Genomic DNA, 13576 nt, shown 5'->3' with positions numbered 1-13576 from the left:
TGATAGCGGCGATATAGCAGTCTTCCCAATAATTATTTTTAAATAAATAATTTGCTTCATATAAAAAATTTCTAATAAAATATTGCAATGGGGTTGACTGTTTCACTCCTTTATAAAATACATCAATGATCGAACAAATATTGAAAAGTTGTCTCTTTATTAGTAGGATGTTTATACCAAGTTTCGTTTTTTCCCCATGTTAAAGAAAAAAATTAAAATGTGAATTTCAATCCCCTACTTTCATATAAGGTATTTTTACTTCAATCCTCTTATTTTTAGGTCTACATTCACTGGCACTACTTTTGCTACTTCATTTAAAAACACCTTGTATATATACTTCCGCAAAAAATTAAGGGAGCAAAAAAATTTTTCGAATTTTTAGTGATTTTTCAGAATGCTGTATCTCAGTTAAAAATGATCGTATCAAGGTTTTAAAAAAAGCATTTTAAAGCGCCGAATGTCTAGTTTCCAGATTTCTTAGCTCAAAATTTTTAGGAGCGACAGTCATCGCGAAATTCTAAGAAATAAGACTAAAAAATTTTTTTTTCAATTTTTTGCGTTTTTTTTCTCGGTCCACGGGCTTGGAAAAATTTTTTACACAAAAATCATGATATGGACTTGATAGCCTGTTCATTCAGCTTTAATTTCTTTTTTTAAATTTTTCTCTACGTTAATTTGACCCGGAGATATTCGACTACGAATACAAAAGCATCCTTTTGGCTTTAACCATCGATATCTCAGCAACTAATGATCAGACAGAAAATTGACGGGCAGTTTCGAAATCTCGAATAAATTTCCTACAAGGCTATGTAGCGTTCTTGGAAGAAAAAAATTTTCTTTCATCCTCGACATTAACTTGAAAAAAGTGAAAAAAAGTGACTTTTTGACTTGTTTTGCTAAGTCGACCGCATCTTTGCTAATATCGATGGAGAGTCTAATGCTTGTACGAATTTTTACACCTCGATGTACCCCCAAAAGCTCCGTAAATGGGCAGATCGATCTATCGAACGGTTTTTCCGGACCGCTTAATCAAAATTTCAGAAAAATTTAAAGGAGCAAAATTTACATTTCTGAGCACCCTGTAACGTTCGTAAAAATGAAAAATTTGATTTTTTTTCAATTCTTTCACAATTGGGCATTTTTTGCTCATTGAATTTGAAAAAAAAAAAAATTTTTGAAAAAATCTGAAATTTTAATTATGCGGTCCGGAAAAACCGTTCGATAGATCGATCTGCCCATTTACGGAGCTTTTGGGGGTACATCGAGGTGTAAAAATTCGTACAAGCATTAGACTCTCCATCGATATTAGCAAAGATGCGGTCGACTTAGCAAAACAAGTCAAAAAGTCACTTTTTTTCACTTTTTTCAAGTTAATGTCGAGGATGAAAGAAAATTTTTTTCTTCCAAGAACGCTACATAGCCTTGTAGGAAGTTTATTCGAGATTTCGAAACTGCCCGTCAATTTTCTGTCTGATCATTAGTTGCTGAGATATCGATGGTTAAAGCCAAAAGGATGCTTTTGTATTCGTAGTCGAATATCTCCGGGTCAAACTAACGTAGAGAAAAATTTAAAAAAAGAAATTAAAGCTGAATGAATAGGCTATCAAGACCATATCATGATTTATGTGTAAAAAATTTTTCCAAGCCCGAGAAAAAAAACGCAAAAAATTGAAAAAAAAATTTTTAGTTTTATTTCTTAGAATTTCGCGATGACTGTCGCTCCTAAAAATTTTGAATTAATTAAGAAATCTGGAAACTAGACATTCGGCGCTTTAAAATGCTTTTTTTAAAACCTTGATACGATTATTTTTAACTGAGATACAGCATTCTGAAGAATCACTAAAAATTCGAAAAATTTGTTTGCTCCCTTAATTTTTTGCAGAAGTATAGTATAATTAGCTGTATTTTGCCCAAGATAAGTAAATTGCTGTGTAAACTTTTAAATCTGACACCACATCTCACCTTGTAGTCTAGATGTCAGTACCATCCAACAACAATAGTAGTGATTAGTTACTTAAATGTAAGTCTACAATAAACTGAGGTTATTTTCAAGAAATCATCGTAAAGCTAAGTCGTTCAGGACAAAAATTTACAGGAACTTTTCCTCATAATATCATCCAATGTTCTTAAGTTACACCTTAAAGTCCGTATTCCTACGTAAATAAAAAAATCACCTTTTTCTGTATCAGATTAAACATCATCAAATTCTCCACGCTGTTCTTAAAAATCTGCAATGTGGAAAGTCCGCTGTGGAGTATAAGCAATGTATTGCAACTCGAAAAACTGACAATAAATCTTAATTTTGACGGCCGCTAGTTTGCCTCCCGGGACAAACGGCGTCCACGCTATTAAAGAATGAATTATGCAGAAGTCGTCGTAAAATATTAATGAATCGCTGAAAAACTTGGGCAGACAAAACGCTATTAATAATTTACGGGATAAAACATTACGAGACGTCGTCGTCGTTTTTTTTTGTCCGAATGGCCAGAAATGCAACTTGCTCATTAAAAGCGCGACGGCGACTATTTGAAGTTGTTTGTATTAAAATTATAACTCTTCAACTCCTCAACTTTCTTAATATCGCCTTTCCACATTGCGAGGTCACAAAACTACTTTTCACTCCACACCAAAGCGGTATTTTTACAGAGAAAACGGAAAAATAAAAATAACCCAGTGCCTTCGCAAATTAAAACTAGCACACACTCGCTCCTTCTTTTGCGAAAATAAAAATGACACTCAAAAAGATAAATGCGAAATTAAACGCTTAAAATCTCAGGCTTTGAGGCAGAGAGTCTTATACTAGGGACGTACCAAGTGAATCAAATATACAATTAACGAAATAAATTTCCCGAGGAAATATAAGTAGTAAAATTCTTTGCTAGTGATATAAAACTGGAAGCCAAGTCATTAAATTTCCAGATTTGCCAACCGCCAGAGGGAGAAGATAATCATTTGAAGTACATACTTCAAAGTTTATAGTTTTGCTGTACAGAGTATGTCCCACTTAACCTTACCACCCGCTTACTTCGGTTAGTTTTGCAGATATAAATTTTTTATTGAAATAAATGTAGTAGTTTTTTAAGTTTCTGTTTGTAGCAACAAAAAAACGATTCAAATTTAAATGTCAATGTGACAGATATAACTAATTATTTTTTTAATGGAACACCCTGTAAATTATTACACTTTTAGATGTAAAATTTTATTCTGAACAAAAGTATATAACATATGTGGTACTTATTTTTGACAGTCTTTGATATATTTTTATAAATGAACCCTGCATATTGCATATTCAAGATTGCCATGATTTTATTGATATTTTGTTTCTAATAATTATTTTGACGATTATGACAATTAAAATAACAATAGGCAGTACTTGTGAATTGATTTTAGGTAAATTAAAGTGGGAAACATGTATTGTACCAAAAAAGATCGTAGTAATATTGTCGAAATATATTTCAATAACAGCAAAAATGCTAGCGCTGCTGTCAGATGTTATCCTGACAGGCACACCCCGACAAGAAAAACTTTCTTGAATACGGCACGTACAGGTAAGTTCAGATGTTTTCATACATCATTTCAAAAATCGGACCAGAAATAATAAATAATAATAATCAAGAAATTGAGTTAAATATTCTTTTATATTTCCAAGAAAGTTCTCCATAAAGGACGCCGCTAGAGATTTTGGTATTTCTAAATCATGCATACAAAGAGTTCTTAAAAAGAACAATTTAAAACTGTTTAATGTAATGCCCGTCCAAAAATTAACATTAAATGATAACAATCAAAAGGTAACATTTTGCCAAGAAATGATGGATAAATAGAATAATCCACGTATTTTCAAAAATATTTTGGACGGATGAGGCAACATTCTCAACAGCCGGCATATTTCATAGGAAAAACAGCTATGCGTATATGGAAACCTTCATTTTGTGAACGAAATTCAATTTTAGAGAAGAAGGACGGTAAATGTCTGGTGTGGAATCCTCAACACGAGGATATTTTTTATTATTTTTCATGAAACTCTAACAGGCAGAAGATACTTAGAGTTTCTATAAAACGAAAAAAATGACTTTCTGTCAGAAATTCTATTAAACCAGTCGAGGGTAATAATCTGGCAGGAAGACGGAGCTCCATGTCATAATACTGGAGAAGTTACCAAGTTTTTAAATAACAATTTCACGGAGTGGATTGGTAGGCGAGGCACCACATTGAGGCCTTCCCGTAGTCCAGATCTTAGTCCACTTAATTTTTTCTTGAGGGGTTATTTAAAAATAAAGAACATACTAATAGAGTAGAAGATGTAAATCAATTAATTGAAAGAATAACGACCGAAATTGCGAATATCAATAATAATCCCGACGTATTAGAAAATGTGATCGCATCAATAAAAAAAAATATAGATTATGCATCCAGAGGATTGGGACTTGCATAGAACAATTATTAAAATAATTTATATTTTTCTTGTTCTGTTAATATTCATTACTCTTTCTATAATTTTGTTATTTGTTCGATCTATTGTTTATGTTTTTCTATTTTCGTTTCCCGATATTTTACAATAAAACTGTAAAAATAAGTGCCACATATATTATATACTTTTGTTCATAATAAAATTTTACATCTAAAAATGTAATTTACATTAAAAAAATAATAAGTTGTATCTGTCACATCGAGATTTAGATGTGAATTGTTTCTTTGTTGCTACAAACAGAAACTTCATAAAAACACTACAACTTTTATTTCAACAAAATTTTTATATCTGCAAAACTAATCCAAGTGAGGTGGGAAAGTTAAGTGGGACACCCTGTACATCGAATCGAATTGTAGTAAATAATACTGTTTTTTTCCTTATAAACTTTTCATTACATTCTTAATATTCTAATAACACTATGTATTTTATAAAATGTCCTAACCAGATCCGCCGTTTTATAAAACGCCTAGATGTTTTATTAAGGAAGGCCAGACTGTTAAATCTTCGTGGACTTTGCGTCATTTTACTTCTTGACTAGTTATTCTGTAGCTAGGAATTTTATAAAACGATGGATTTTATAATCTGGCTACGACATTCCTCAACATTATAAATGCGCAATTTCTTCTTTAGTGTTAGTTTATTAATTATTAAAATGAAAATGACTGAACTCTTTTTGTTAAATGTGTTTAAGCACATTTAACCCCTGTTGAGAAAATTATGACTTGGCTTTATATTCCCATCACTTTATTGATCAGTTTTTCTTTACAGTAAAATATACATTTTACTAAAATATTTCAATATAGTCATATCATTTATTAAGTTATGTTGGTTAGAATAAAAACCAGCGTAACATTCTTGAAAGAATTTTACTCGGTACTTATAGCAAGCTACAAAAAACATGTTTAAATAAAAACATAAAAGTGCTGCATTATTACTCACGTGCACTCGTAATCGTTCCAAAGGTCTACGCATTCGAAGGGCTCCGGGCATATAACGTTCGCGCAGGGTTTGTTCGAGGGACAGTTCCTCTCTAGATTTCGCGCCATGGTCGCTTGTCCCCATTGAGTTCCATTCATGGCCGGCGGTAGAGGTAAGTGTTTGCCTTCCAACCGTATATCGTCCAAGCATCCTAAACAGAACAAACATCTTATATACAAAAGCAAATACTCTTTTATCGCTACTGTGTACCTTTTTGATAGTCCGCATACACTTCGAAGGTCCTCACGCCGGTGTATTCTGCCTTTCCTCCCGCGTAGACGCCCTCTTGTTTGTCAACAAGCAGCCACTGGTGGCCGGCGAAGTTGAAGGTCTCGTTGTAGCGTCTCCCTTCGCCCCCGTCCAGCTCCAGAGTGGCTGCGGAACCGTACCTGCTCACTCTTGCCACATGCCACTGTCCGTCATCTACTGGAACCGCGCTCAGCCAGATGTCCTTCTCTTCGGTACGCAGGGAATTCAAGTTGTACCTGAAGTACAGTCTGGAGTCCTTGATTTCAAGGATGGCGTATTCGCGGTTGTGCTGGTCGGATACGCGGAATAGTTCTCCGTGTTCTTCCCTCGTCCTGAATCTGAGTTGGATTTGGGTGGAGAAGCGGTCCGGTTCGAAGCTCAGAGCGTATTTGACGTAAGACTGGGGTTTGAAAGATGTGGGTATGGTAGGGATTGTGCAGGCGGGTCCTGTGAATCCAGGCCTGCATTGGCATTTGGCTTCGTTAAAGCTTCCGCTGCACGTGCCGTGTTCCCAACACCTGGAGGTAGCGTCGGAGCGTCCACATACCTCTTCCGTTTGCGGACAACCCGGGACGCTGTGCCTGGAAAGTCCCGGATGCGCCAAGTCGTAAAGTTTAGAGTTGTGGAAGAGATTCCTGATGCATCCGTCGAAGGATTTACCCACCGGCATGTACTGCCAGTGGTAATGCGTGGGATCGAACTGTTCCACGTACAAACCGCCCAGTTGGAGCGGGGCGTTGACGTTGAGGTACTCGTTGAAAGGCGGAATCGTTCCTTGAGCCTGGCAGCTGCTGTCGTCGAACTCGGGAGGCGTTCCGTCTTCCATTTCAGATATATCCGCCGATTTGCAATAATCCACCACCATCCTGACGTTCTCCGTGTCCCAGAAAATGTCGAGTCTGTGCCATTCTCCGTCGTCTAATGTCTTTTTGGTTTTCACTCGCAATTCCAGCGTTCCCGAGCCGAAATCTAAGAGGAGTCGGGGATATCCTCGTTCCAATTCCACGGCTATGTAATCGGAAACCATAATTTCGTCTTTTTCTGGAGGTACAATCGGTCCGTTGTATAGCAACAAACCGTCGGCCTTCCTCGTTATGAATTCAAAGTGCAAGTGGGATTTGTCGCACATTTCCAGGGCGGGATACCATGCCCATCCATTCCCCCGGAAACCGCGGGATGTTTGCTGGCATCGGGGCCCGTTGTAGCCCGCCGGGCACGAGCAGCTCAGTGAGTATCGCGTCTCTATGCACCTGCCCCCGTTGTAGCAAGGGGTGTTGCGGCAGTTCTCCTCCTTGCTGAAGTTCCTAGCGCCGCACGTACACTCTGCCAATACATCGACCCTGACGCCCACCAAAGCAGTTTTATTTGCGTTTACCATGTAGGGCAAGGCACTTATATCTAGAGTGTTTGTACATGAACCCTCGCACATCTGATTCTCGTACAGGCACTCGTCAATCCCCACCATGGTAATGTTGATACCTACGGCCCTCTCTATCTCCTCCCTGTGCATCAGCACTATTCCGTTGAGCCTGACGGGTTTGTAGTAGGGGGATCCGTGTGCGGCGAACCTCACGTCCGTTACAGGGGGATGCTTCCTCCTCAGCTGCACGCTGAACACGTCCACGTTCTCGCGATCGATGTTCAGCAGGTCGGCTATCTTATCCCTGAATTTCTCCGCCATGCTCTTTGACAGGCTCTGCGAGTGGTAGTCCCAGATGCGGATGAATTCCTCGTCCGTGATGTCGGCGATCCTCACCGAGCCGGAGTTGACGACGGCTTCGTGTGGGATTTCCTTGACTGTGACCGTTACATTAGCCGGCACGTCGGTTTGGGTGTGCTTCCTGTCGTACACTTTGAATCTCAAGTGGTACGTTCCGTCCCTGGTGCCGTGTTTCATCGAGATCATGCCCGTTTCTTCGTTTAGTTTGAAGCGCGGGTGTTCGGCGCCCTCCCAGTAGAATTTTTTATCGGGCAGGTCCCAGTCGTCTAGATCGTATACGTACACGCGGCCAATTTCCGTCTCCGGCGCTTGGCCTTGGTAATTGTATACGAATATCTCCTTGGAGCCGGGTTGCATTTTGTTGTCGTTCACGTCGCCTATCACCACCGTCAGCGTGCTGGTGCCCGTCATGGCTGGGTTGCCGTGGTCCTTTATCACGATGGGGATGTAGTATTCTTTCTGCTGTTCTCTGTCGAAGGATCTGAGGGACGTTATGATGGCCATTCCGTCTCCGTTCGCTCCCTCTGCAATAAGAAATTCGCATTACGCATTATTAAGTTTTACGAGCATATCGGTGTCGGTGGGTAGGATTCGCGAAGCGGCTCTCTCGTGTAATTCCATAAGATTTAAATATAATTTATGGTCGGTTTAAATTTAATTTGACAGTTCTGATATTTTCCTCGAGAGTTGCAAATGAAGCTTTATTATGTTCTGTGCAAAATATACAGTCGACGAACATTAGAAAAAATTATGCAGAGTGTCTCTGCGAAAGGCTGGGAAATCTCGAAGCTACTGGAAGATATTGGTGGACAAAAGAAGTTGATTGAGTCAAATATGCCTTGTGCAAATGTTGCTGGTTTCAAAGGTCTAGAGCGTTCAATGTTTGAATTATATTTTGATATTGCTCAATAATTTTGAAAACTATCAGAGTACGAAAAAAAAATTGGCACCACCATGTTTTTTGACATGACAAATAAGAATTTTTAACTAATTTTGGTGTTGTTTGTGATGGTTATCATACAAAAATAGAGAACATGGTTTCTACTGTGCAGCTTTATTAGTATTTTTTGTTAACCATTGAGGCAATTGCATTTTCATAGTATTTTTCCAAGTAATTATTTTGAAAAGAAACAAATTCCGACCCTCAATTTTGCATGTCTGGAAAGAGTAAATATTTATCGTGCTATACAATGCTTTTAAATAATATTAATACATTATACAATGTATACGTCGACGTTTATTGTGAAGCTGAAGTAAACAGTAACTGTATTGTTTTCAGAAGTGATCAATCTTCCTTGTATACAAAACCCTGAAACAATGTACTCAACTTTTTATATATTTTCAAACTGACGTGTATTCAACGTGGAACATCAGCGGCCGTAATACATTTTAATAAAAAATGTATTTCTTATTATCTCGCCACTAAGATATGCTTTTTATATTTAATAACAGACCCCAGGAAAATTAGATTTATATCTTGTATTTTAACGGGGCTGGTGAAATTAAATATTCAGGAACCACTTTACACGGTTACAAAGTTCGAAGGTAAGTGAAAACCTGACATAATTTTGTTCCCGTCATTTAATTAGTGTGTGTATACATCGCAATTACAAACTTTATATTCATAAACTGTATAATAAATTACATTTTTTTGTTTGGTTTTTACTAGAGTTGTCAAGGGTTTTTTAATATTAATTAATAACACATTTTCTAAAACACCTCTAAAGTTGTTTCGCGTAGAGAAAAAAAAGGGGTAATTATTTAATTAATTAGAATAAAAAATTTTTGGAATTCGTGTATGAATATCTTTACCAGTGGCGGAGATATCGGAAGTCATTGTCTCTAAGAACCCCAGAAATTAAAAAAGATCAATGTTTTACGTGATTTTGTTTTGGGTGATAACAGGATAGCAAAAACACACAGGATGTTGCTCAGGATGATTTCATTAACAATTTCAATATATCTGGTATGTTTTCTGTATTAATTATATTGAGACATATCATTTTAATTTTTCATTTTGGTTAATTATTCATTAGTTGTTTGCTAGGTACTAGCGGGTATTCAAATTTGAGTTAACTTTTTAAATTTGCCGCCATTCGTATTCTATGTACTGGAATGGTTTTGGTTTTTTGACAGCTGTTAAGTAGAAACATGGCGGTTAATAATAACTATGGACAAGTATATGATGGAGCAACGCGTCTTTATTATTGTAAATCAATATTAGTTGGGGGCATGTAGGCCATAGAATATTAATTCTTTCCCTCAATATCGGCAATTACGAGTTTTATCCATGGGGTTGGATATCTTTTGCATACCCAGATTTCCGATATCAAAGAACATTATTTGACATCATTTGATAATATTAAAAAAATGTTTTGTGAATTCGCTTAATACTGATCCTTTTTAGCGCAAGGTTTTCTTTAAGTTTCTAATGTTTTCACGGGAAGCAAAATTCTTGTCAAACAGAGAAAAAATGTAATGAAATTTTAATAATTTCAAAATGGAAAATATTCTTTTTGTTCGAAACACTTATACTACAGGAATTACAAATAATCAGTGATATTGATTTTTTGGGTCGTTAATGATAGTGACTAGTTCGAAATCGGCCAGTTTTTATTTCAATAAATGATTGTTTCAAGTTTCATCACTCTGTGCCAACTGAATGTCTTTAAAGATATTTTAGAAAATGCAAGAGTCTTTAGTAGATGTCTACTTTATTTCATTTTACTTTAAACTTTCAACAATTACCTAGTTTTAGGTGAGGATGATTTATTTTTTAATACAATGTGTCCAATTATGTCGACACCGTATGGGAAACTTTTTTATTATTGGTTTTATAAAAAAAAGTTATTCTTGATAAAAAGTTCTGCATGGCCTAAAACCCAAAATGAAGTAATCAGATTTCAACTTTCTGCAGTCGTATACAAGGTTTGATGAAAAATGTAAATTTTGACCAAGAGTAAAGTACCTTTATTTTTTACAATATTGACAATCGTTATTAAGAAAAGTTGATCCTAATAGAAAACTACTAAAAGATATCCAATATTATCCATCTACCATTAAAAACAATCTTTAATAATGTTTGGGTATAAAGATAAATTATAATTCAATTTTGCAAATCATAAAACATTTATTGTATTGGATTCATTGGTTTGTGAGTGCATTCTAGATTTAATGTCTATCTCTAGACGTAAATTATCAATGGTAATACAGAGAAGAGTTTGTAAAAATAACAAAATCTGTTTTTTAATGGTAGATGGTTGGTCGATGGATATCTGACCGTACTTTTCTATTAGGACCAACTTTTCTTAATAACGATTGTCGATATTGTAAAAAATAAAGGTTCTTTATTCTTGGTCAAAATTTACATTTTTCGACAAACCTCATATACGACTGTAAAAAATTGAAATCTGATTGCTTCAATTTGGGTTTTAGGCCATGCAGAACTTTTTATCAAGAATAACTTTTTTTCATAAAACCAATAATAAAAAAGTTTCCCATATAGTGACGACTTAATTGGACAGTGGACACACTGTATATGTAGCAGAATCAAAAATGTAAAAACTTGTTATTTTTGGTTTCACAGCCTTTGTTTCATAAATGTCATGTTTGTGTATTTTTGGAGATTAAGTGCGTAGTTTTAATAAAAAATTTACATTACAATTTTTTGTTTATACCTCTTCTTATCTTTCTTTTCATTATTCGTTAAACCATCTTCATTTCTGGTCTTTGTAGTACTTTTATGACATTTCATTTGAAAAATTTATTATTTTTGATTGTCTTTAAGCATCACAAATCGCAAATTTTTTGTTTTCAATTTCAACACCAGACCTTTTTTATTTTGACAACCAAATTCTATTTTTAAGTTTAATTGATCCTAAACACGCTGTATAATTTATCTACATTGGGGTACTTACTTTGGTCTTGTTCCACCTTGAATGAAGCCCTGACGATGTCGCTGGCGCTGGGGTCGAGTCTGAACTGGAACGGTGGCCCGTTGCTCTTGGATCTGTCATCATCGTCCGTGGCTAGTAGTTCGACCACTTTGCGAGGAGGAACGTGTTCAGGAACCACCGGTCTGTAATCTTTCAGGAAAGTGGGAGCGTTATCGTTGATGTCTTGTACGATCACAGTGAGCGTGGCAGTGGCTGTCTTCGGAGGGATGCCGTCGTCGATGGCGAGGATCTTAACCTGGTGACGCGGAGTATCTTCCCTGTCCAACGAGCGCTGGATGCTGACCGTGCCCTCTTGGTTGATGGAAAACTGGCGTTTTCTGTCCGAACTCCTGTCTATGGCATAGGAAACTTTGCTCTTCCCGCCCTGGTCGGGATCGGTGGCTTTGAAGGTTTCCAAGCTCTTGCCCACCTCGGCGTTCTCGAACACCGACACCTCGATGTTGGGCCGCTCGAACTGAGGCTTGTTGTCGTTGATGTCCCTGAGCCTTACGACGACCCAGGAGTAGGCCACGTGATACTTGTCGTTGTCGTTGTCCTCACCTTTGTCGTTCACCTGGATCCTGAACCTGAACCCGTTGCTTTGGAGCAAGTCCTCGTAGTCCAGCGGTTGCACGATCTTTAACGAACCCGTCCCGTCGTTGTTTCGGACCATCGTGAACTTATCGGCACCGTAACCGCTGTTCTCGATCACCTTGTACTGGAACTTGTTCGTCTCGTCCTCGTCGTGCACCGTAACCGTGAGGATGGGCATCTCCGGCAGCGAGGTGCCGTCCGTCTCGTCGACTTCGGTGTTCCACTCGTCCTTCGTGAACTGCGGAGGCATGTCGTTGATGTCCTTCACGCGTATCGAGGCCGTCCCCGTGCCTTTCAGGCCCCCACCGTCCATCGCAACCACCTGAATGGAATAGTCAGGAGTCCGCTCCCTATCTAAACAGCACACCGCGGTTTTTATTACTCCCGTTTCCGATTCGATTTCGAAAATCGGCGATCCGGTCTCCTCCTCTATGACGTTCTTCTCTATGGAGTACACCAGGCGGGCGTTGGTGCCCTCGGAGGGATCGTCGTAGTCAACGGCCGTCATCGTCATAACGACCATGCCGGCGGTGCCGTTTTCCGTCACGTTTCCGAAGTAGACGCCCTGGGGGAAGATGGGGGCGTTGTCGTTGATGTCCTTGAGGTTGACCTGGACGTCGGCGTAACCCACCAACCCCTCGCCGCCCTCGTCCTGCGCGAATACGGTGAATCGCCATTGTGGCCTGCCGTTGGGCTGGTCTCGATCCAGGGGCTGGAAAAAAGGGGCATTTATACAGGATGTTCGGAAATTGGCTTGCAATAATTTACTGGCACATTCTATGTTTATAAATAAAATAAAAAATATTGTCGGAGAAATTGCTAAACCCCCACCCCCCTTTAAGCGTGAACTCCTGCAACCGTTCGATATAAAACAACTTGAAACTATTTATTGCTTAAGTTTGATTCTATTGCATTATATTCTGTTTAATTTTAAAAAAAGTTTAGACAATTTAACAGTATAAGTGTGCATTTTAGTATTTTGATAGGTCGTACCGGTTTAGAAGTAAAATTGATTTAAAAACTGCAACAAAAAGGTTTGTTCTAAATTAAAAACCAATTGAATTCATCTGTCGACTACTTTTCTGTAAACTTTTTATCTGACAGTACTGTGTGCAAAACCATACTTATCGTATCAACTTCAACGTCACCTGTTACGTGGGTGTTATACAATAATGAAAACGTAATATTGACAGTTGGTAGAAGGAAGCGCAAAAACAAACGCTTAGGTGGGGAATTCTGGAAGGAAGCCTAAATAAAAGTGTTTAACCCGTATTAATTAGCAGGTAATTATTCTTTAAGTACTTTGTTGTTAATTGTTCTATGTAATCTTATGATTGTGATGGTTACAGATGTTTAATGATAATAATTCTTTGTATGTTTATCCACCATTGCTTTATGCTCAAGGGCATATATTTTTCTAAGGTAACATTGTTACAATTATTATTAGCGATTGCTCATCATTTATTACATGTTAATATATATATATTGTCGTGACTGCCCACATATTGCAATAACAACTCCTTTGTTTCACATTTAACATGTTTTGTCATGATTACATTGTTCGAAAAACAACTAATAAAGCATTTCTTGTGCTCACTTTATGTCATACGCCTATAAGAGCCTTGTTGATTT

General features: G+C 37.5%; 1 protein-coding gene across 1 annotated transcript in view; it reads right to left on the bottom strand.

Annotated features, from left to right (window-relative positions):
• The window catches only part of LOC108910970 (neural-cadherin-like), a 313375-nt gene that overhangs the window by 24894 nt on the left and 274905 nt on the right, over positions 1 to 13576 (bottom strand). Inside the window, exons 5-7 of the mRNA XM_018715762.1 lie at positions 11333 to 12656; positions 5657 to 7939; positions 5408 to 5597 (exon numbers count right to left, since the gene is read on the bottom strand). Of these exons, the coding sequence (XP_018571278.1) occupies positions 5408 to 5597; positions 5657 to 7939; positions 11333 to 12656 (3797 nt within the window). The remainder of the gene's footprint in view (positions 1 to 5407; positions 5598 to 5656; positions 7940 to 11332; positions 12657 to 13576) is intronic.

The sequence above is a fragment of the Anoplophora glabripennis genome, unplaced genomic scaffold (assembly GCF_000390285.2).
Source record: "Anoplophora glabripennis isolate ALB-LARVAE unplaced genomic scaffold, Agla_2.0 scaffold24, whole genome shotgun sequence".
Taxonomy (NCBI): Eukaryota; Metazoa; Arthropoda; class Insecta; order Coleoptera; family Cerambycidae; genus Anoplophora; species Anoplophora glabripennis.
The sequence above is the reverse complement of the archived record's forward strand: the minus strand, read 5'-3'. Positions and strand labels throughout refer to the sequence as shown.